General features: G+C 42.0%; 1 protein-coding gene and 1 non-coding gene across 7 annotated transcripts in view; one reads left to right on the forward strand and one right to left on the reverse strand.

Annotated features, from left to right (window-relative positions):
• The window catches only part of LOC121287405 (E3 ubiquitin-protein ligase arkadia-C-like), a 129,937-nt gene that overhangs the window by 41,817 nt on the left and 64,834 nt on the right, over positions 1-23,286 (reverse strand). For 5 of the 6 annotated variants that reach the window (XR_005945185.1, XR_005945186.1, XM_041205250.1 and 2 more), the window contains exons 7-10: positions 19,358-19,734; positions 18,404-18,611; positions 8,213-8,789; positions 7,297-7,417 (exon numbers count right to left, since the gene is read on the reverse strand). Coding sequence is in view for 3 of the 6 variants with exons in the window: in XM_041205250.1 (XP_041061184.1) it covers positions 7,297-7,417; positions 8,213-8,789; positions 18,404-18,611; positions 19,358-19,734 (1,283 nt within the window). In the remaining 3 variants the exon portion in view is untranslated. The remainder of the gene's footprint in view (positions 1-7,296; positions 7,418-8,212; positions 8,790-18,403; positions 18,612-19,357; positions 19,735-23,286) is intronic. The other variant, XR_005945187.1, reaches the window with a different exon arrangement.
• Positions 19,079-19,185, forward strand: LOC121287695. The gene has a single exon (XR_005945227.1). It is a non-coding gene; the product is annotated as a U6 spliceosomal RNA (small nuclear RNA).

A 23,286-nucleotide genomic window follows, 5' to 3' on the forward strand; every position in this document is an offset into this window, starting at 1 on the left:
AGCCAGAACTCTGGCTACTCCAGATTTAAGTGACCGTATCCATTTTTCACTGTTTTCTTCTTGTCTAAGAGAATTGTCCACTACCCACCCAATTCTCTGTGGCTTTTGCCTCTTTTCTCTTATAGGAACTGGGAGAGGGTGTTCCAGCAAGAGAGTCAAGCCACTGAAAGGCTGCACAGGTAAACAGTAGAAGCATTCAGAGCAGGAGCACCTTCTTCATCTGGAGTTTTTGAGGCTGTGGAATTTGCATGTAAGGTCAGTGACTGAGGGAGAAACTGTGCCAACATACAAGATTAAAATGGATGACTGGATGAAGGAAAGAGATATGGGAACAGTGTGGGTTAACCAGGTTAGAATTATTTGTTCACGTGGAGGGTAAATGCTGACATGGGTTGATTGGGCTGAATGGTTTGTTTCTTTATTGTAATTTCGATGTATTTTTATTACTGGAACTATTTATTACTAAGAGGGCCACCAGTGTGTGTGCTCTCTCTCACTTTGTAGCTGAATTGCATCAAGCTCCCCAGCAAGAAAACCGCACATCAGTATAAATAGTGATTAACATAGCATAAAATGTGCATCACAGAAACAAGTCATTCAATCCAGCCATTATACTGCATTTATGCTCTACTCAAGCCTTCCCCATTCCTCCTTATCCAACTCTATCAGCACAGTCTTCTACTCCCTTCTCCCTTGTCTAACTTCCCCTTAAATGCATCTATATTAATCACTACTCCTGCCCTGTGGCAGCGAGTTCCAAGTTCTTGCACTCTCCGGATAAAGAAGTTTCTCCTGAATTCCTTATTGGATTTCATGATGACTATCTTCTATTGATGGCCTCTTCCCCTGAAAAGTAGAAACAGACACTCTTTGTGTACTCTATCAAAGCTCAGAATTTTGAAGACCTCTATTAGGTCACTAATGAAACTTCCCATTTTAACAAAGGAACTCAATCTGTTCATGCTGTCCAAATATGTATAACTTGCCAATTCTGTGATATCCTTGTAAATCTTCTTAGCGTACTCTCCAGAACCTCGATGTCCTTTTTATACTATGGCGAACAGAACTAAGCACAGTACTGTAAATCTGCTCTAACCAAAATTTGATGAAAGTTTAACATAACCTCTCTACATTTCAATTTCTGTCCCTCGAAAAAAATACAAGTACTCAATTTACTTTTGGAATGGTGATAGTGACCCACGTCGCTACTTCAAAAATTTGTCCATTTGTACTCCCAGAACCCTATGCCCCTCTACCCCATAAAGAGTGAGAGCGGCTGCAGTATAAAGAGAGAGACCAGTAGTGGGAACAAAGTGAGAGCGGCTGCAGTATAAAGAGAGAGATCAATAGTGGGAACACAGAGTTGTAGCAGTATAAAGAGAGCGGAGCTACCATGTTTGAAAAAAGATCAGTGCGATCTCATAGTATAGCGGTTGTAAATAGTTAATTTGAAAAGGAGCGGGAACTAAGCAGCTAGGACTGTGTGGGATTGAGCTGTCCCAGAAGCAAAATGAGGTCACAGTACAAGGTCATGTGAGGTGAGTTGTCTGGCAAATTTTTCATTTAACCTAAATTGATCAAAGATAAAGACCAGAGAGATGATCTGCAGAAGGAGAGAGGTGAGCAATTAGGTGATTGGTTGTTGAGTTTCAAGACTTTTCTTCTCCCTCTAAACTGAGGCAGTAGCTTAAACTGGTACTGGGGAGATACAAATATTGAATTAAGTTCATAGCTCAACTAGTGAAACTAATTAATGCAGCTTAAAATAATGGTTTAGTGATACTTCTAAACTTGGAACCTGTAATAAAACACAATAAAGGTGGCAGGGCAGGCGATGTGTTGCAGCCGTAGCATGTGGTAAACATGAGTATTCTCCACAGTGACCACACGTGCCTGTAACTCAAGGAACTTCAGCTCCAAGTTGATGAGCTGGAATCCAAGCTTCAGCCACTGTCATGATCAGGGTGACGGAAAGTTACCCAGAGAGTTCCAGGAAGCAGTCCTTAGGTTAGGTACTTCTGATTTGGTCAATGGTCAGAGACAGGAGTGTGTGACTGCGAGTGAGGTAAGCATGGGGATCCAGAAGTTAGCAATGCAGGCCTGGCACTTGTCCAACAGGTATAAGGTTCTTGCTGCTTGTGTGATCGAGTGCAGGGGTTGCTTGGAGCTATGGAGATTGAGGGGCGACTTGATAGAAGTTTACAAAATTATGAGTGGCATGGACTCAGTAGTATGGATAGAGTAGATAGTCAGAAGCTTTTCAATTACTAGGGGACATAGATTTAAGGTGAGAGGAGAAACCTTTAGAGGTGATGTGCGGGGCAAGTTTTTTACAAAGAGGGTAGTGAGTGTCTGGAATTCGCTGCCAAAGGTGGTGGTGGAAGCAGTTACGATAGTGGTGTTTAAGAGGCAGCTTGACAAATACATGAATAGGATGGGAATAGAGGGATATGGACCCCAGAAATGCAAAATGTTTTAGTTTGACAGGCAATTTAATCGGCGCAGGCTTGGATGGCCAAAGGGCCGGTTCCTGTGCTGTACTTTTCTTTGTTCTTGTTCTTTGATGGGTAAACTGAGCACAGCACCATGGTGCAGGGGCCATTCAAGTATGAGCAGGGAAGTGGGGGGAAGGAATGTAATTCTAGTAGGCTACAGTATAGTTAGGAGCATAGATTCTGTTCCCTGCAGCCACCAGCATGAATCCTGAAGACTGTGTTGTTGACACAGTACCAGGGTTAAAGAAATCTCCTTGCGGCTGGAGAGGAACTTGTGGTAAGGGGGGGAAGCATCCAGCTGTCATAGTTCTCGTGGGTATCAAGGGCATAGGTAGGGGAAAGAGAGAGGCCCTGTTAAGGGTGTCATGAGCAACTAGGGGTTAAATTAAAAGGCAGGACCACTACCTGAACCAAAAGCAAACTGTCACAGGGTAAATAAGATCAGAGGGTTGAGTACGTGGCTTTAAGGTTGGTGTGGGAAAGATGGGTTTCAATTTATGGGGCATTGGCATCAGTACTGGGCAAAGAGGGAGCTGCACCAAAGTGATGGCCTTCATTTGAACCACGCTGGGACCAGAGTCCTGGTGAATTGTAAAACTAGGGCTGCAGAGGGGCTTTGAACTGAATAGTGGGATGGGTTGAGGGTTCATGAGGGAGGTTTGGAAAGTCAAAGGGAAAGAACAAGCCAATAGTACAGGGCAGCGATGGAGATAATGATAACCAGATGTGACAGGAAGGCACAGAGTATACAACATGAGTGTAACAGCAAATAAGGTCAAAGGAGGGAAAGAATAGTCAAAACACAGAATTAAAAGTCCTTTATCTGAATGCACGCAGCATTCATAACAAGATAGATGAATTGATTGTACAAATAGAAATAAGAGTATATGATAGGGGAAGTGGTGACATCATGGTAATGTCATTGGGCTAGTTTACCCTGGAGCCCAGGCTAATGGGGACAAAAGGTTCAAATCCCACCACAGCAGCTGGTGGAATTAATAAAATTTTAAAAATCTTGCATCAAAAGCTAGTTTCATACCATGAAACTGTCATTGATTTCTGTAAAAGCCCCTCTGGTTCACTGATGTCCTTCAGGGAAGGAAATCTGGCCTACCCGTGACTCCATATCCACAGCAATGTGGTTGACTCTTAGCTGCCCTCTGAAATGGCCTAGCAAACCATTCAGTTCAAGGGCAAATTGGACCATCCCTAATAAATGCTGGCCTTGCCAGTGATGTCCACATCCCAAGAAAGAATGTATTAAAAAAGCCATAATAGAGACGCAGTTACAAGGTGACCAAGGCTGGGGTCTGAATATTCAAGGGTATTTGGAAGGACAGGAAAAAAGGAAAAGGAGGTGGGGTATCTCTGTTAATAAAGGATTAAATCTGTACAGCAGCGTGAAATGATCTTGGTTTGGAAGGTCATGATGTAGAATCAGTTTGGTGGAGCTAACAAAGAGGTAACAAAGGAAAGAAGTCACTAGTGGAAATGGTTTAAAGGAGAAAGCGTACAAATCAAGGAATAATGGAGCCTTGTAAAGAAAGATATTGAAATAATCATGGGCGATTTGAATCTTCTTATAGATTGACCCAATCAAATTAGCAAAATTAGCCTAGAGGATGAGTTCACAAAAGTATCATCAGGACAATTTCTTAGAACATCATGTTCTGGAACTAACCAGGGAACAGTTTATTTTAGACCTGGCAATGTATAATAAGATAAAATTAATTAAAGATCTCATAGTAAAGGGTACTTTAGGCAAGAGTAATTGTAACATGGAGAATTTCACATTCAGTTTGAAGGTGAGAAATTTGGGTCCAGATCTAGTGACTTAAATTTAAATAAAGGCAATTATAAGGGTACAAAGACAGAATTGCCTAGAGTGGGAAATAGGTTAAAAAGGTAAGACGGTAGACAAGTGGCAGCAGGCATTTAAGGAGATATTCCAGTGAGAAAGAAAGGCTCCATGAGAAGGATGCAACATCCGTGGCTTAACAAAGGAAGTGAAGGAAGGTATTAAATTGAAAGAAAAAGTGTAAAATGTTGCAAAATTTAGAGGTTGGCACATCATCACCCACTTTGCCATTTAAAACTCCAGGAATTTTGCTTTTCGCAAATGTTTGGAACGTAACCTCCTGTTGGACTATCACTTTTGTGTTTAATTAGAGTTGAAGTACTTGCAATTTTTGGAATGCTTTTTTTGAATGATTGCCAGAAGTTGCCAGAAGATTTTTTTTTTAGCAACCAGCAAAAGAATTCAAAGACTAGAGAAAAATCAAGAGGCATAAGGGAGGGAGGAAGGAACTTAAAACAATCTCTATCACAAGAGAAAAAGTACTGGGAAAACTAATGGGACTAAAGGCTGATAAGTCCTCCTACATCCCTGGATCTTAAAAGAAGTGGCTGCAGAGATAGTGGATACCTTGGTTGTACTCTTCCAATATTTCCTAGCTTCTGGAAAGGTCCCAGCAGATTGGAAAACCACAAATGTAACACCATTATTCAACAAAGTCTAATATCTGTCATTGGGAGAAAGCTACAATCCATTATTAAGCATTTGCTAGCAGGACATTTAGCAAATCATAATACAATCAGGCAGAGTCATCAAAACATCAAACATCAGAATCAAAATATATTTTTGTGAAAGGAAAATCGTGTTTGACAAACCAATTTGAGTTCTTTGAGGGTGTAACAAGCAGGATGAATTGAGGGGAACAAGTAGATGTAGCGCATTTTAATTTCTAAAAGACGTTAAATAAGGTGCCACATAAAAGATTTCTACACAAGATAAGAGCTCGAGGTGTTGGGTGTGTTATATTAGCATGGACACAGGATTGGCTAACTAACAGGAAACAGAAGTGATAAATAAAAAAGGGTTAAATGGATCATTCTCAACTTGGCAAATTAACTAGCGGAATGTCACAGAGATTAGTGCTGCAGCCTCAAATACTTAGTCTTGGATGAAAGGACTGACTGCATTGTAGCCACATTTGCTGGCAATACAAAGATAGGTAGAAAAGCAAGTTGTCAGGAGAATACAAAAAGCCTGCAAAGGGATATAGATAGGTTAAGTGAATGGGAATATAGTATGAGGTTGTCCACTTTGGTGGGAAGAGTGGAAAAACAGAATGTTATTTAAGTGGAGAGAGACTGCAGAATGCTGCAGTACAAAGGGATCTGGGTATCCTTGAATCACAAAAAGTTCGTATGCATGTACAACAAGTAAATAGAAAAGCAATGTTGACCTTTATTGCAAGGTGAATGGAGTATAAAAGTCTTGCTAGATCTGTACAAGGCACTGGAGAGACCACACCTGGAGTACGGTGTGCAGTTTTGGTCTCCTTACTTAGGAGGAATATGCTTGCATTGGAAGTTCAGAGAAGGTTCACTATGCTGATTCCTCTGATGAAAGAAAGGTTGAGAAAGTTGGGTCTTTACACACTGGAGTTTAGAATGAGAGATGATCTTGGTTGAAACATATAACATTCTGAGAAGGGCTTGTCAGGATAGATGCTGAGAGGATGTTTTCTCTCATGGGGAAATCTAGAACCGGGGGCACAGTTTCTAATAAGGGGCCTCCCATTAAAGACTGAGTTAAGGAGAAATTTCTACTCTAGCAGGAACCACGTACAAATGTCAGCTACCATGGGAGCCAGGAAGCAAAGACGGATGGTCAGTAGTTTGATTAGGATAAGATCAAGAAAGCAGGGGCTGGGTCTCTCGAACAAGATGAGCATGAGGTGAAACAGATGAGAAACTAGAGAAAGATGTGGGTTCAGAAGCATTAATGTCTCCCTACCCTGGAGACATTGAGACCAATTATAACATGATTCTTGCTCATCAGGTACCATCCCCAACCTTTTCAAATCTTCCTCCTCAAAAGAAACCACACTTGGTCCCCTTGTTTTTGCAAACTACCATCCATTCCTATTTTACTGTGTTATAGCTGCTATATAAATACAAGAAACTAAGAGAGAAGTCAAAGAAAAAACAATTGGAAGGCAACAAAAAGCTATGACATTAAACTACCAAAGAACATTAAAGATGATCTTGTTGAAATATATAAAATTCTGAGAAGGGCTTGTCAGGGTAGATGCTGAGAGGATGTTTTCTCTCATGGGGAAATCTAGAACTGGGGCACAGTTTCTAAATAAGGGGCCTCCCATTAAACACTGAGTTAAGGAGAAATTTCTACTCTAGCAGGAACCTAGAACCAGGAACCAACTAAAGAGTTGGGATGGGAATAGGGCCACCATTGATGGTGAGAATAAATTGATAGGCAGCAATAATGAAATGGCAGAAATCGTAAAAGAATTATTTTCCCCCCACCAGACAACCAGCTGAGATCTGCTCATTCACTGTAGACCTGAAATCAGAGTTGGAATCCTTTTGGTATGTGGTGGATAGTACGACACAAAGCAGGGTTCTGAGTCATTACTGAGTCTGTTCTTTTCATCACTCACCAGTATTTACTTGTTCATCAGTTAAGTATTGTTATGCTACAAGTTTCTTAACTTCCCCTCTTAAGAGTCTATAGTTGAAATCTCATCAACATTAGTAAAGGATAACTTGCTTGGGTAATCTGACTGTTTAGTCATTTGGCCCTATTCCTAAGGGTGTGACTTGGATCTACTTCTTCAATTCCTGTGTAACATGCACATTTGTAAAATGTTTCCAAAACAAAATTTATGAAAAAAAAGAAACCTCTTTTAAAGGGCATGGGCAGTTGTAAAAGTACAATTCGAATTGAAGAAATATGAAGATGAATTCACTCCATCAGAGCTTGTTTATTTCTTACCACAGGAATGGAGGGTGTTGCCATGGAAACCAGGTGTAGCCTGGGTGGCACCAACTGGTATCGGTGCAGGTGGACATGTCCGGAATGGTATTGTGGGAAATTTGACGTCACCCTTTCTTCCCTGTGAACCCATACACAAAGATTAGTGATTACACCAAATGATCCAGCTTACATCACAGGTCTGTGCTCGAGAAGAATTCAGTAAGTGAGGTTCTCCATTCCACAAGCAACATGCAATTACATTCCAGCCAGCAATGACTGAGGGATTGTCAAAGACTCAAATCAACATTCGTCAATGAATTGTTCAGTGTGTCAAAATATCCTTCTGGCTCTAGGAGCAAGATCAAAAATCAGAAAGGGAGGTGTCTCTGATAAAAAATTGGAATGTGCGGTGTTGGGGCAGCGGGGCTTAAGACACTGTCTTACAATGAGGGACTTTCATAGCTTGGGACCAGCGAGATTCAAATCACATGAGCAACAAATGATTGAAAGCAAGCCAAGTTGGAGACATTATTCAGTCATCATTATGGAACTTTATAAATGTAGTCATGAATAAGGTAACGTAATGGGCGGAAAGAAAGTGTCATACTTTGAATCTGCTGCTTGGATAAAGCAAGTTCTCAAAGTCCTGTCGTTTCCAACAGATAATGGGAGTTAACTATTCAAACCCAAGATTCGGATTGCTGTGAGACTTACCACAAAGGGAAGCAACACAAGCAATTGATTCATTAGCATCCCAGAATGGTCAAGTCTCACAGAATCTTTACTTGGGTTCACAGAATAAAATGGCTTCCCCTCTCAAATGAGCTGCACCCCTCAAGCCAGTCTCTGTAACAGAAAGAATGTTGCTACTCTGCAGTATCACTAGAAGGGACAAGCTGTATTTGCCTAATATTAAGCAAGTAACACTTCTTACCTGACTGTCTCCATCCAATGGTTTCTTTGGATCTCAGGGCCTCTCTGCTGGTAGACCGAACACTGTTGTTGCTGCTGATACACGGAGCACTGTTGTTGCTGCTGGTACACGGAGCACTGCTGCTGCTGCTGGTACTGGTACACAGAGCACTGCTGCTGTTGCTGGTACACAGAGCACTGCTGCTGTTGCTGGTACACAGAGCACTGCTGCTGTTGTTGCTGATAAACTGAACATTGTTGTTGTTGTTGATACACAGAGCATTGTTGCTGCTGTTGTTGCTGTGGAGTATTGGCTGACACTAATGGAGTGTTCATTAGCAGAGAGGGGGCTGCTAGAGGCGGCTGCTGAAATGGTACCATGTGTAGTGGCGGCACTGCCTGCTGAGAGGTTGGCACAGTTGGAAGCTGTTGGGAAGTGGTAGGCCTGTATGTTGTTGACAGCCCTGGTTGGATGCGAGCATGGTAAGATGGCACTGGCCGGGCAATGGGATAACTAGTTGATGTGGGAGGTTGACAGGATAGGCTTGCTGCCTGAGTAGTGGGTGTGGGACGAGCTAAAGCCCTTGAGAATGCGGAGTCTGCAATACAGCAAAATAAATTCAGGTTAGGAAGATTCATTAGAATAAATGATACTGATTCATGAAATATGAAAGGCTACTAAATCTGTTTCATCGCATTACAGTCTAAGCAATAAACTTCAGAAAGTTCAAATAGCAAGCGACCTGGTTGCTGGAAAAGGTTTCACTAATTCCAAAATACCATGCATCCCTGCAAAGACCAATAAAATATGCCAATTCTATCCTGTCATACAATTCCAAACAGACCTGGCAGAAAGCTGCACCAGCAAGAAAACCCAACCGTGTTTTCATCATAGCCTTCTCAGCATTCACATCTGCACACCCTATCAGGGCTAACTTGCAATTCTACAAAATCACTCATGACAGGAGTGCAGGTATCACTGAAATACAAAGAATTACAGCACAGAAACAGCCCAACAGATCTTTTACAGTGTGAATGCCCAGTAAGGTTCCCTTCTATTCCTTTCTCCTCATGTACTTATCTCACTTCCATTCAGATACAACTCTTGCTATTCACCTCAATTACATTCTCACCACTTTCTGGTTAAAAAAGTTCTTCTTGAATTCCCTCTTGGATTTATTTGTGATTATCTTATATTTATGGTCCCTAGCTTTGGACTCCCTGCTCAAGTGGAAACATCTTCTCTATGTGTACCCCTATCAAACTCCTTCCTCTCAACTTATGTCATCTCACCCTATTGACATATCCTTCTGTTCCATCCCCCCTCATATAATTTACTGGCTTTCCCTCTTTAATGCATCTATGCTGATCACCTTAACCATTCCCTGTGGTAGAGTTCCATATTTTCAGAGCTGTTTGAGTAAAGGTGTTGCCCCTGAATTCCTTATTGGATTTATTGATGACTATTTTAATTTGATGGCCCCTAATTCTGAGTCTCCAAAAGTGGAACCATCTTCCCCCAGTCCTTTCACAATTTGAGAGGCCTCTATCAGTCTGCTCTTTCCCCGAGGATAGAGCTTCAGTTTAATCAGTCTATCCTGACAGTTGTCAACTCTCCAACACTTCTGAATTGATTTTACACTTTATCCAGTGTAATATGGAGAGCATAGCTGTGCACAGTACCTCAAGAGCAATCAAACCAAGGTTCTATATAATCTATATAATCTGAGCATAACAACTCTGCTTTTGATTTCCATTCCTTTAGAAATGAATCCTAGTGTTTTGTGATTTTATAGCATTGTTAACCTACTTGATATTGTAACTATTTGTGTGTCTGTACCCCTACATTCCTTTGCACAACTACCACCATTTAAACTCATATTTCTGAGAAGTGATGACCTCTTTATTTCCCCTACCAAAATGCACCACCCCACACTTGCGTATAATGAAATTAATTATCCATTCATGCACCCATTCTGCCAAGTCTTCCAAAACTCTTGATTCAGGAATTGTGAGATTGGATTGGAAGTTTGCTAACGTGACTCCACTATTCAAGAAAAGTGAGAAAGAGAAATCAGGTAACTACAGGTATAGATAAGATAAATAGGCAGTACTCACCAGCCAATCACCTACCTGCTTCCATGTGATGTCACACCTCGATCTTTCTTTCCAAACACAGGCTCTGAACCCAGACTGGATAGGCTAGCCTCAGCCCACCACCGTCTCCCCCATTCTCTCCCTCTCTAGAGTCTTTAAGTCCCACTGTCTCCCATTCTCTGCACTCTCCCCCCTCGCTCCTTCAAGCCCTGCTGTATCTCCCATTCTCTCGCGCACTTTCCTTTAAGTCCCACTGTCTCCCCCATTCTCTCTGTCTCCTTTAAGTCCCATTGTATCTCCCATTCTCTCACTCTCTCTCAAGTCCCACTATGTCTCCCATGTCCCCATTCTCTCTCTCTCACTCCTTTAGGTCCCACTGCATCTCCCATTTTCTCTCTTCAAGGCAAGCTGTCTCCCCCATTCTCTCGCACTCTCCCTCTCTTTTAAGTCCTACGGTCTCCCTCATTCCCTCTCTCCTTCAAGTCCCACTGTGTCTCCCATTCTCGCTCTCTCTCTTTTACGTCTCACTGTGTCTGCCATTCCCTTTCCCTCTCCTTTAAGCCCGTATATGTGTCCCATTCTCCTGCACCCTCTCTCTCCTTTAAGTCTCTCTGTGCCTCCCATTCTTCCTTTCTCTCTCTCTTTTAAGTCTCTGTGTCTCCCATTCTCTCTCTCCCCTTTAAGCCCTACTGTGCCTCCCACACACTCACTCGCTCCTTTAAGCCCTACTGTGCCTCCCATTCTCTCTCCTTTAGCCCCGCTTTGTCTCCCATTCTCTTGCACTCTCTCCCTCTCTCTCCTTTAGCCCACTGTGTCTCCCATTCTCTCTCTTGCTCCTTTAAGCCTGAAGTCTCTCGTGTTCTCTCATTTGTTTCAGCCCTGCTGTGTCCTCCTTTGAGTTTACATTCCCATCTAACTTTGCATCAACAACAAAATTAGATGCATTACTCTCGGTCTCTTCCTCTAAGTCATTAAAATAGATTGTAAATGACCGTGGCCCTTGCAGCATTCCTAAAATCCCTCTGCTTCTCCTCCTTTAAGACACTCTTCGATGAAGATTTTGGTCACCAGTCCTACTCCTCTTTTGTCTCAAGTGCACTCTTTTGATTATGATTCTGTGAAATGCTGTTGGATATTTATTTTCCAATTTTAAAGAATACTTGGGAAACGGTGACCACTACACAAAAAGATTTACTATAAGGATAAGGAAAAAAAACTTGAGGATACAGATATTTAACTAGAAATAAACAGATGATAGTTAGATGAAAGGTTCTGCACCCAAATTAAATGGAAAGTAAAAGTGGCAAACAGAACTACTGTTCAGCAGGTGACAAGGGTACAAATCAAATCAGTTCCAGCAAAGAGAAAAGGATTGCAAAGAGTAAAAAATAAACATGAAAACCAGGATAACCACCCTTCATTTTATAACCCCTTCCCGGAACCTTAGTCTCCCTCTCTTCTGTCTGTCCTCATAAAATTAAATTTAAAATGTATTAACAGGTGACTGGGGAAAAATTTAAAACAACTTGTGTATATTATATTAGTTATATAAAATATATATATTTATGGATTATATTAAAATGTCCCAAGATGCTTAACAGGAGCAATGTCAAACATGATGCAAGACAAAGGAGATGATAATTGAGCAAATGACCATACAGCTCAGGGCCCAGGCAACTCAAAACACCAATGGTGGGGTGAAGGAACCAGGGAATGCGCACAAAAATGGTTTGTAGAGCTCGGTGGCGGGGGGGGGGGGGGTGGTCACTGAGTTAGGGAATGGTGTGACCATGGGGGAATCTGAACTCAAGAATAAGAATTTTAAAATCAAAGCATTGGCAACAAAAAAAATTGAGAAATGTGTCCTGAATTTCAATTGCTGAAACTTCCCCCAGTAGTGGTAGCATCATTCTGGTTCCTGCACAACAGTAATCATGACAACTAATTGATTACCTTACAACGCAAAATGTCATTGAGGGAATATTTTCAGGCAGGATGGTCAATGGTGACAGGCAACTGGGAATGTTTGAACACTGGAAATCCTATAAAAGTTTATCTCTAAAATGGCACCTGCAGCATAGGCCTTCAAATATTATAGACAGGAAAGCAACTAAAAGGGAGATTAGAAAGGTCAAGGGGAGTACTACTTCAACAAAATAGAATATATAGCACAGAAACAGGCAATTCAGCCCAGCTAATCAGAGCTAGGTTTATACTCCATACCAGTCTCTTCCCATTCCATCTCCCTCATTTTCAGCCTCTCTCAATGACTTTCTATTCCTCTTTCTCTCATGCACTTGTCTAATTTCTTTATGAAGTATCCAAGCTATTGGCCTCATGCACTTCTTGTGGTAGCAAGTTCTAAATTTTAACTACTGTCTCAGTGAAGAAATTTCTCCTCATTTCCCTATTGGATTTATGTTTTGGATTTTCTGCCAATTTCATTCATAATTTTAAAGGCCTCCATCAGATCTCCTCTAAATTTTCTCTAACATAAAAAGCCAACTCCGTATAATCTTTCTCTATAGCTAAAATCGCGCAGTTCTGTAAATCACTTTTCCACTTTCTCTAGTTTTTCCATGTCCTTTTTAATAGTATGTAAACCAGAAGTGCAAATGGTGCAAATAACCAAAGTCCTATACAAGTTTAGCGTAACATCGCTCCTTCTGAGTTTTATATTTCTAGAAACAACTCTAGAAACAAATGCTTTGTTAGCATTTTATTTGCTTTATCAACCTGCTTTCAACGACTAGTTAAGCTGTACTGTATCCCTAGATCCCTTTGCTCTTCTACCCCACCTTATTTTCCAAGCTGTAGGTAATGTTTCTCCTATCAAAACACATCGCCTCACACTTATAGAACCATAGAAAAGTTACAGCAGAGAACGAGGCCATTCAGCCCATCATGTCTGTGCCGTCAGAAAAATAAAAAATAAAAAAAACTGGCTGCTCATTTTAATCCCAACTTCCAGCACCCGGTCCATAGTCTTGCAGGTTACAGCACTTTAGGTGCAGATCCAGGTACCTTTTAAATGAGTTGAGGGTTTCTGCCCCCACTACCAAACCAGGCAGTGAATTCCAAATACCCACCACCCTCTGGGTGAAGAGGTTTTTCCTCAAGACCTTCTACCGACCACCTTAAATCTGTACCCTTGGTAACTGATCTCTCTGCTGGGGAAACAGGGTATCCCTGTCTACTCTATCTTGGCCCCACATAATCTTGTACACCTCAATCAGATCACTCCCTCAGTCTCCTGAGTTCCAAGGAAAACAGCCTCAGTCCATCAAATCTTTCCTCATAGCTGCAACTTTCAAACCCTGGCAACATTTTTGTAAATCTCCTCTACATTCTCTCCAGAGCGATTTTGTCCTTCCTGTAATGTGGTGACCAGAACTGTGCACAAAATTCAGCTGTGGCCTAACCAGTGTTTCATACAGTTCCATCATTACATCCCTGCTTTTGCATTCTACACCTGGTCCAATAAAGGGAAACATTCCATATGCTTTCCTTACCACCTTTTCTACCTGTCCTGCCACCTTCAGGGACCTGTGGACAAGCACTCCATGGTGTCTCACTTCCTCTACCCCTTCCAATATCCTCCCATTTATTATGTATTCCCAGGCTGTGTTTGCCCTCTCAAAACACAATAACTCAGACTTCTCTGGATTGAATTCCATTCGCCACTTCCCCCCCACTCAGCCAAACCATTGATATCATTCTGGAGACAACAGCTATCCTCTTCACTATCAACTACACGGCCAATTTTTTTGTCAACTGCTAATTTCCCAATCAATCCACCCATATTTAAGTCCAAATCATTAACATATACAACAAACTGTAAGGGACCCAACACTGAGCCCATGGAAATGTTCCATTCTCAAAAACATTACCCTTTGTTTCCTGTCGCTGAGGCAATTTTGGATCCAACTCGTGACATTCCCCTGTATCCCATGGCTTTTACTTTTCTAACCAGTCTGCCATGTGCAACCTTCTCAAATGCCTTACTCAAATCCATGTAGACCACATCCACTGCACTACCCTCATCAATCCTCCTTATAACTTCTCAAAAAAATTCAATTAAATTAGTAAGACATGACCTTCCCCTAACAAAACCATGCTAACTATCCCTGATTAATCCGTTCCTTTCTAAGTGACAGTTTATCCTGTCCCTCAGAATTGATTCTAATAATTTATTCACCACCGAAGTCACACTGACTGGCCTATAATTATTCGGTCTATCCCACGCACCTTTTTAAAATAATGGTACAATGTTTGCAGACCTATAATCCTCTGATACCTTGCCTGTATCTAGTGAGGATTGGAAAATGATCCTCAGAGAATCTGCTATTTCCTCCTTGGCTTCCTTGAACAGACTGGGATACAATCTATCTGACCCTGGTGACTTATCCACCTTCAAGGATGTCAGTCCTTCCATTACATCCTCTCTCAATTTGCTTATTGTATCTAATTTTTCACACTCCTCTTCTAACTAGAATATCTGCTTCATCCGTCTCCTTACTGAAGACAGAGACAAAGTACTCACTAAGAATCCTACCCACATCTTCAGCATCAGAGCACAAGTTACCATGTACATCTCTAATTGGCCCTATTTTTTTCCTTCGTTTTCTCTTGCTCTTAATGTACTGGTAAAATATCTTTGGGTTTTCTTTGATTTTACCAGCCAATATTTTTTCATATCCTCTGTTTTCCTAATTTCATTTTTTACTTCACCCCTGTATTTTCTGTATTCCTCCAGGCTTTCTACAGTATTAAGATTTTTGTGACTGTCATAAGCTCTCTTTTTCTGCTTTATCTTACAATGTATGCTTCTGGATTAGAAGGGGCTCTAGGTTTGGCAGTACCGCCCTTGTTCTTTGTGGGGACATGACTACACAATACCAATAGAAACTCGCTTTTGAATATCTCCCATTGATTTGACATTGTTTTCCCTTCTAGTAGCTATGTCCAGTCCACTTTCACCAGTTAACCTCTCGGTTTTATAAAATTTGTCTTCCCTCAATTTAAAAGTTTTAATCCTGTTCTATCTTTATCCTTTTCCACAATTACATTACATTTAACTATATTATGGTCACTATCCCCAAAATGGTCACCCACTGCTACTTTATCCACTTTCCCAGCTTCATTACCTAAGACTAAATCTAGAACTGCATTCCCTCCCTTTGAGCTTATGTGCTGGCTAAAAAAAGTTCTCTTGAATGCAGTTCAAAAATTTTGTGCCCTTTGTGGTATTACACTATTCGTATCCCAGTTGATATTAGGATAAAGTCCCCAACTATTATTGCTCTATTGTTTTTGCACTCAGAAATTTGCCTACATATTTGCTCTTATATCCCCCTCTCACTATTTGGGGATCTATAGTACACTCCTAGTAGTGTGGCTGCCCCATTTTTATTCCTGAGCTCAACCCACATGGCCTCATTTGATGATTCATTTAGTATATCATCCCTCCTCACAGCTGTAATTGATTTTTTAACCAATAATACTACACCCCCATCATTTTTTTAGCCCCCTCTCTATTCTGCCTGAAAATCCCATATCCAGGCATGTTGATCTGCCATTTTTGCCCCTCTTTAAGCCAAGTTTCCATTATAGCAATGATATCATACATCTATCTGCGCCCTCAGCTCATTAGCTTTGTTTGCTATACTCCTTGCATTTAAATAAGTAACTTTTAACATTGCCAAGTTCCTGTGCTGTAAACTTTTTAACCTTTGCTTCTCCTGTCTTTCAGAGTCACCCACTACTTTTCTGTCTCCAGCCCCCTACTCTGAATTTGTCCTATCCGAATCTGCCCTCAGGTTCCCATCCCCCTGCCTATCTAGTTTAAACCCTCCCCAACATTAGCAAATCTCCCTGCAAGGACATTCGTCCTGGTCCTATTCAGGTGTAATCCATCTGGCTTATACAGGTCCCACTTTCCCCAGAACCAGTCCCAACGCCCAGAAATCTGAAGCCCTTCCTCCTGCATCACCTATCTAGATAATGTTCATTTGCTACTTAACTGCCTAATTTAAAATTTGTTCTATAAGATCCCAAAAAAGGCATTAAAAATGCTTTCTACGGGTACATTAATCACAACATGGTAGTCAATGGAAAGGTCATTCAGCAATCATACTGGTAATGAGAGGGGAGAAATAGCAGAGTTTCTAAATCTCAATTTCAGATTCCAGAGATGTGGAGGGCACTGAGATTATAGAATAACCAGAGGATAGTGTGCAATTATTACTGAGGGTGAGAGTGAGAGATGGGACTAGTGGAGTTAAATAGATGTAAGGTAGAGAAATCATAGGAACCTAACTATTTTTATCCAAGGATCACAAGCTCTACCCAGGCAAAAATCGTTGAGGCGCTGAGTCTAATTTTCCAAACTTCTGTGGGAGAGAAAGACATTACATAGGCCTGGAGGGAGTTAAATGTCACTTCCTTCTGCAAAAACAAAATGATGGGGCATCAGGAAGGGAATGATTGGTCAGTTTGTTATACATCGCCTGTGATACAAGATGGAACTAACTAATTAACTGGGCAGATTCTGTAAGATAGGCATAGCTGACAATCTTATAAGATTCTTTAAAGAGTAAGAGGTGATAGAGAAAAGAACCCAGTGGATGTTGTTTATGAGGGTTTTCAGAAAGCATTCAGTGAGATGCCACAAAAAAGACATACTGCAAAAATAAAACCACATGGGATTGAGAATGTGGCCACAAGGATAGAGAAGGTAAAAGATCTGGGCACCAGGAGTGTTGGATTAGAAAGATGTGGTGAGCTGTATCCCAAAGAGGTCAATGTTTTTCAGATTTACAGGAATGACCTGGATTTTGTAACTGGGGGAACAATATGAGAATTTACTGATAACACCAAATCTGCCTCATCAAATGCTTATTAATAATTCATATAAACCATATCTAACTGGAATGGTAACTTGTAATAAGGATTCTGAAGGAAGAAAGAATTAAGCTACCAGAATGGACCGACATAACAGATGCACTTCAATGTAGGAAAATTAGATGAAATGCATCTTGGAATAGAGAATTCTTGAATAGAGAACTGAAAACCTCTTAAATGGTGAGATTCTAAAAGGATAACTCAGAGGGACCTGGGTTTGAAGATATGAAGGCATTAAAGGTGCAAGCACGTGGAGATAAGAGACCAGTTTTGTACCAAAGATGCAAAACCAAGGAGGTTTTAACTTGTACAGGACTCTAATAAGGAGCCCGTTGAAGGCCTGTGTGCAGTTCTGGACCTTCTATAACATGAAACCAATGGGAGCAGCACAACCTAGACTCACTGGTACCAGGAATGGTACCAGGCGGGAGGAGTCACAATTATTGCAGCAGACTAGGAAAATTAGAGATTTTCATTGGCATTGACAAGGTCAAGTTTATGAAAGGCAAATAGTGATAGGATGTTTCCCCCAATTAATGGGAATGCAAGGGAGGGAAGAGGCCTGTAAGAGAGCTGCAAGAAATTAAAAGGTATGGTTAGAAAAATGTCTTGAGCGTGGTTAGAAATTGAAATTTTCTGTCATAAATTGTGAACGCAGAGTCCATAAATTCCGTTAAAAAGGAATTAAATTAATCCTTGACAAAAGGAATGTTGAAGAGTACAGTGAATAAGTGGAAGTGTGGCAGAGAAGCGGGGATAGCAAACGACTTATGGAGTGAGCAGGATGAGCAGATATTAAAGTATATGAGGAGTGAGTGGAGGGTGAGAGACTCAGCGGGATATTAAAGGGTAAGGGGTATAAGTTGAGGGTGGAATTAGATTAGTTGACTGTCCAGTGAAGATTGAACGGACGGAACAGCCTGTCTCTGAGTTCTTAATTCCACTGAAGCAAAACCCTGCAATTTTAACAGTCCTGATTGAATATACTTGTGAGAACCACAAAGAGGATTATTATACATACACCCTGAAACACATGGGTGACTGGGGGACTGATGAGGTGCACTATGCCCTTGGTGACCCTGGGTTTCAATTGCTGCCTGGTTGCTCCAAATCTCACTCAATTGGATGGTATACTGTTGCCAAGATGTTGAAGTGACAAAGGTGGGTGAATGAACTGTGCTGAGATGTTTGGAGTCAGATTGGCTGCAATTACCATCATTTGGGGAAGAGTGCCAAAGGGGTGGTGACAAAACGGTCGGCGTCTGTGTGGCCCTGGGTTGGGCTATAGCAGACCGGCTTGCATTCACTTCCATTTCCTCAGAGTTGTGGGCATGCCAAGATGGTGTCAGGGCACGGCTCTTCTGGGCAGCTTCAACCCCATCAACATCCTCGACAAGGTTAGTGAGGTCACATGAAGAGGCCTAAAGTTGTTGTAAGGAAAACAATCAGTAGAGGCACCACAAGGACAAGATACCAGCTTTACATCAACACTGTACTTAATAACAACATCCACAAGAACAGCATTACAAAAAATTAGAAGTAAAACAAACATTCCTCACCCAGACAGGGCAGGATTAGTACATACGCACTCTCATACCTATTACCTTTGGACTAGAATGATGCGTACGTAAATGTGCATGTGCGTGCAAACAATCCCTGGGCAAGGATGCATATCATCCAATAAATCAATAATGACCCATGAGCAGGATTTAAGGCAGAGGGTGATGCTCTGGTAGATTTCTGAGACTGTGGCTTCAAGAATGTCACAAATTACAGTTAAATTTGATCAACAAGTCTTCTCCATTTAAAGGACCAGACACAATAAATGGTTGAAGTTAAAGCATGATTTAGTAGACATGGTCATCTTTTCCATCTCAAAATACAGGATGTGCTCGCTTCGGCAGCACGTATACTAAAATTGGAACGATACAAAGAAGATTAGCATGGCCCCTGCGCAAGGATGACATGCAAATTCATGAAGCGTTCCATAGTTTGGACTTGCAAAACATTTCAAAATACAGGATGAGGGGAAAATGTTTGTTGGACACAAATCAGAAGTTACATCATACATCACAGCTTCTCAGGGTCATAACTATGAAATCACTCACACCGCACCACTAGACAATTAGCTCTCCATCTTACTGGCATTGGCTAGAAATCTGCTTACCTGATTCTCCTGGCTGGCTGAGGTCTCCCCTACTCGCAAGCTGAGCACAGACTGTGGCCTTCCTTGTTGAATATGCTGGAACTCTGATGGAGGGAAGTGCGGGTGAGATTGGTGGGTCCAGGCCAGATGGCTCTGATTGAGGAATTGTGTGTGGGAATGGAGGTGATGAGGCTGTGAATACTCAGCTTGGTATGTTTGGCCCTGGACTTGCTCCATGTGACACTGCTGGAAGTATGAGTGGGCAGGGCAAGGTCGCTGAGACCCCAATCTGGTGGAACTGCACCGGCAGCGCTGGGAGCAGCAGGCAGCATATTTCGATGCTCTCTGATGTTGGCAGGATGGTGACACTGAACTGCCTGAGGTCATTGCCATCTCCCCTGTAAAACAATCATTGATTAATATCATAAGGCATAGGAGCAGAAATTAGGCCATTCGGCCTATTGAGTCTGCTCCGCCATTCAATCATGGCTGATAAATTTCTCAACCCCATTCTCCCACCTGCTCCCCGGAACCTTTGATCCCCTTACCAATCAAGAACCTATCTATCTTGGTCTTAAATACAGTCAATGACCTGGCCTCCACAGTTTCTGTGGCAATGAATTCCATAGATTTACCACTCTCTGGCTAAAGAAGTTTCTCCTCATCTCTGTTCTAAAAGGTCTTCCCTTTACTCTGAGGCTGTGCCCTCGGGTCCTAGTCTCTCCTACTAATGTAAACATCTTCCCCACGTCCACTCTATCCAGGCCTTTCAGTATTCTGTAAGTTTCAATCAAATTCCCCCTCATTCTTCTAAACTCCATCAAGTATAGACCCAGAGTCCTCAAATGTTTCTCATATGTTAAGCCTTTCATTCCTGGGATCGTTCTCGTGAACCTCCTCTGGACCCTTCCAGGGCCAGCACATCCTACCTGAGATACGGGGCCCAAAATTGCTCACAATATTCTAAAAGTGATCTGACCAGAGCCTTATAAAGCCTCAGCACCACAGCCCTGCTTTTATATTTTAGTCCTCTCGAAATAAATGCCAACATTGCATTTGCCTTCCTAATTACCGACTCAACCTGCAAGTTAACCTTAAGAGAATCCTGGACTAGGACTCCCAAGTCCTTTTGCACTCCAGACTTCTGAATTCTCTCCCTATTTAGAAAATAGTCTACACCTCTATTCTTCCTACCAAAGTGCATGACCTCACACTTCCCCATGTTGTATTCCATCTGCCACTTCTTTGTCCATTCTCCTAACCTGTCCAAATCCTTCTGCAGCCTCCCTGCCTCCTCAATACTACCTGTCCCTCCACCTATCTTTGTATCATCTGCAAACTTAGCCAGGATGCCCTCAGTTCCTTCATCTAGATCATTAATGTATAAAGTGAAAAGTTGTGGTCCCAACACGGAACTCTGCGGAACTCCACTAGTCACCGGCCGCCATCCTGAGAAGGACCCCCTTATCCCCACTCTCTGCCTCCTGCCAGACAGCCAATCCTCTGTCCATGCTAGTACCTTGCCTCTAATACCATGGGCTCTTATCTTACTGTGCGGCACCTTGTCAAAGGCCTTCTGGAAGTCCTAGTAAATAACATCCATTGGCTCTCCTTTGTCTAACCTACTCGTTACCTCCTCAAAGAATTCTAACAGATTTGTCAGGCATGACCTCCCCTTGATGAAACCATGCTGACTTTGCCCGATTTTACCTTGCACTTCCAAGTATTCTGAAATCTCATCCTTAATAATGGACTCTAAAATTTTACCAACGACCGAGGTCAGGCTAATCGGCCTATAATTTCCCGTCTTTTGCCTCACTCCCTTCTTAAACAGGGGGGTTACATTAGTGATTTTCCAGTCCTTTGGGACCCTCCCTGACTCCAGTGATTCCTGAAAGATCATCAATAACACCTCCACTATCTGTTCAGCTATCTCCTTCAGAACTCTGGGGTGTAATTCATCTGGTCCAGGTGATTTATCCATCTTCAGACCTTTCAGTTTTCCACACACCTTCTCCTTGGTAATGGCCACCATACTCACCTCTGCGCCCCCCTACCCGACTCTCTTGAACTTTGGGGATGTCACTCGTGTCTTCCACTGTGAAGACTGACGCAAAGTACCTATTCAGTTCCTCCGCTATTTCTTTGTTCCCCACTACTACTTCTCCAGCGTCATTTTCCAGCGGCCCAATGTCCACTTTTGCCTCTCTTTTACTCTTTATATATCTAAAAAAAACTCTTGCAATCTTCTTTTATATTACTGGCTAGTTTACCCTCATATTTAATCTTCGCCCTCCTTATTTCTTTTTTAGTTGTCCTCTGTTGGTCTTTGTAGGTTTCCCAATCCCCTGGTTTCCCATTGCTCTTCGCTGCACTGTACGCTTTCTCTTTAGCTTTTGTGTTGTCCCCGACTTCCCTTGTCAGTCATGGTTGCCTCGTCCTCCCTTTAGTATGCTTCTTCTTCCTAGGGATGAATTTTTGCTGTGTCTCCAAAATTACTCCCAGAAACTCCTGCCATTGCTGCTCCACTGTCTTTCCTGATAGGCTCATCTCCCAGTCAATTCTAGCCAGCTCCTCCCTCATGCCTCTGTAGTTGCCTTTATTCAACTGTAATACCGTTACATCTGATTCCAGCTTTTTCCTCACAAATTGCAGGGTAAATTCTATCATATTATGGTCACTTCGTCCTAAGGGTTCCTTCACCTTAAGCTCCCTTATCAAATCTGCCTCATTACACATCACTAAATCTAGAATTGCCTGTTCCCTAGTGGGCTCCACCACAAACTGCTCCAAAAAGCCATCTCGTAGACATTCCACAAATTCCTTTTCTGGGGATCCACTACCAACCTGATTTTCCCAGTCTACCTGCATATTGAAATCCTCCATGATCACTGGAACCTTGCCTTTCTTACACACCTTTCCTATCTCCTGGTGTATCTTGTGCCCCACATCCTGACTACTGTTCAGAGGCCTGTACATAACTCCCATTATGGTTTTTTACCTTTGCGGTTCCTCAACTCTACTCACACAGAATTTACATCATCTGACCCTACATCATTTCTTGCTATCGATTTAATTTCATTTCTTACTAACAAAGCAAAGCCACCCCCTCTGCCAACCTGCCTATCTTTTTGATAGGATATATATCCTTGGATATTTAGCTCCCAGTCCTGATCCCCTTGCAGCCATGTCTCCATAATGCCCACATCACACCTGCCAATTTCAATCTGCGCCACAGGCTCATTTACCTTATTTCGTATACTGCGTGTATTCAGATACAACATCTTCAGTCCTGTATTTCCCATCCCCTTTCTCATTGTCCTCCCTTTATCTGATGTGCTTGAGGTTAGATTCTTAGCCCTTTCCAAACACTCTGTCCTATTTTGTGTTCTGGAGACTTTAATAGCCTCTCCTGGGCTCTTCTTTATTTTCAGTTTTTTCATCATTTTCCATGAAGTTGAATCCACGCCCCTCCCCACACGCTAACCTGCTGCTTTGTTTCCCATTAGTCATACTTCTTAGAGTTATACTCTTTCTTCCTCCCCCCACCCCCCCTTTCTAGTTTCTAAATTCCTGTTGACCACCCTGTTACCCTTTTCGCTAGAACATTAGTCCCAGATCGGTTCAGGTGGAGACCATCCCAGCGGTACAGATCCCTCCTGTTCCAAAACTGATGCCAGTGCCCCACGAAACGGAACCGCTCTTTCCTACACCACTTCTTTAGCCATGTGTTTACTTCCCTTATTCTCATGTCCCTATGTGTACAACACATAGGGAAAGGAAGGAGATAATCCGAATTTCAAGCGGCAAATAAAGCAGAGAGGGTCACAAAGTTTTAAACTCTTACTTCAGAAAAATCAACCTGTTCACTTTCAAAAATTGAAGTTTCTTGCACAAGGTTGAGTCATTATCCAAGGCAGCAACATGGGATGTGGATCACTGAGCAGGGT

This window comes from Carcharodon carcharias, chromosome 14, assembly GCF_017639515.1.
Source record: "Carcharodon carcharias isolate sCarCar2 chromosome 14, sCarCar2.pri, whole genome shotgun sequence".
NCBI classification, from domain to species: Eukaryota; Metazoa; Chordata; class Chondrichthyes; order Lamniformes; family Lamnidae; genus Carcharodon; species Carcharodon carcharias.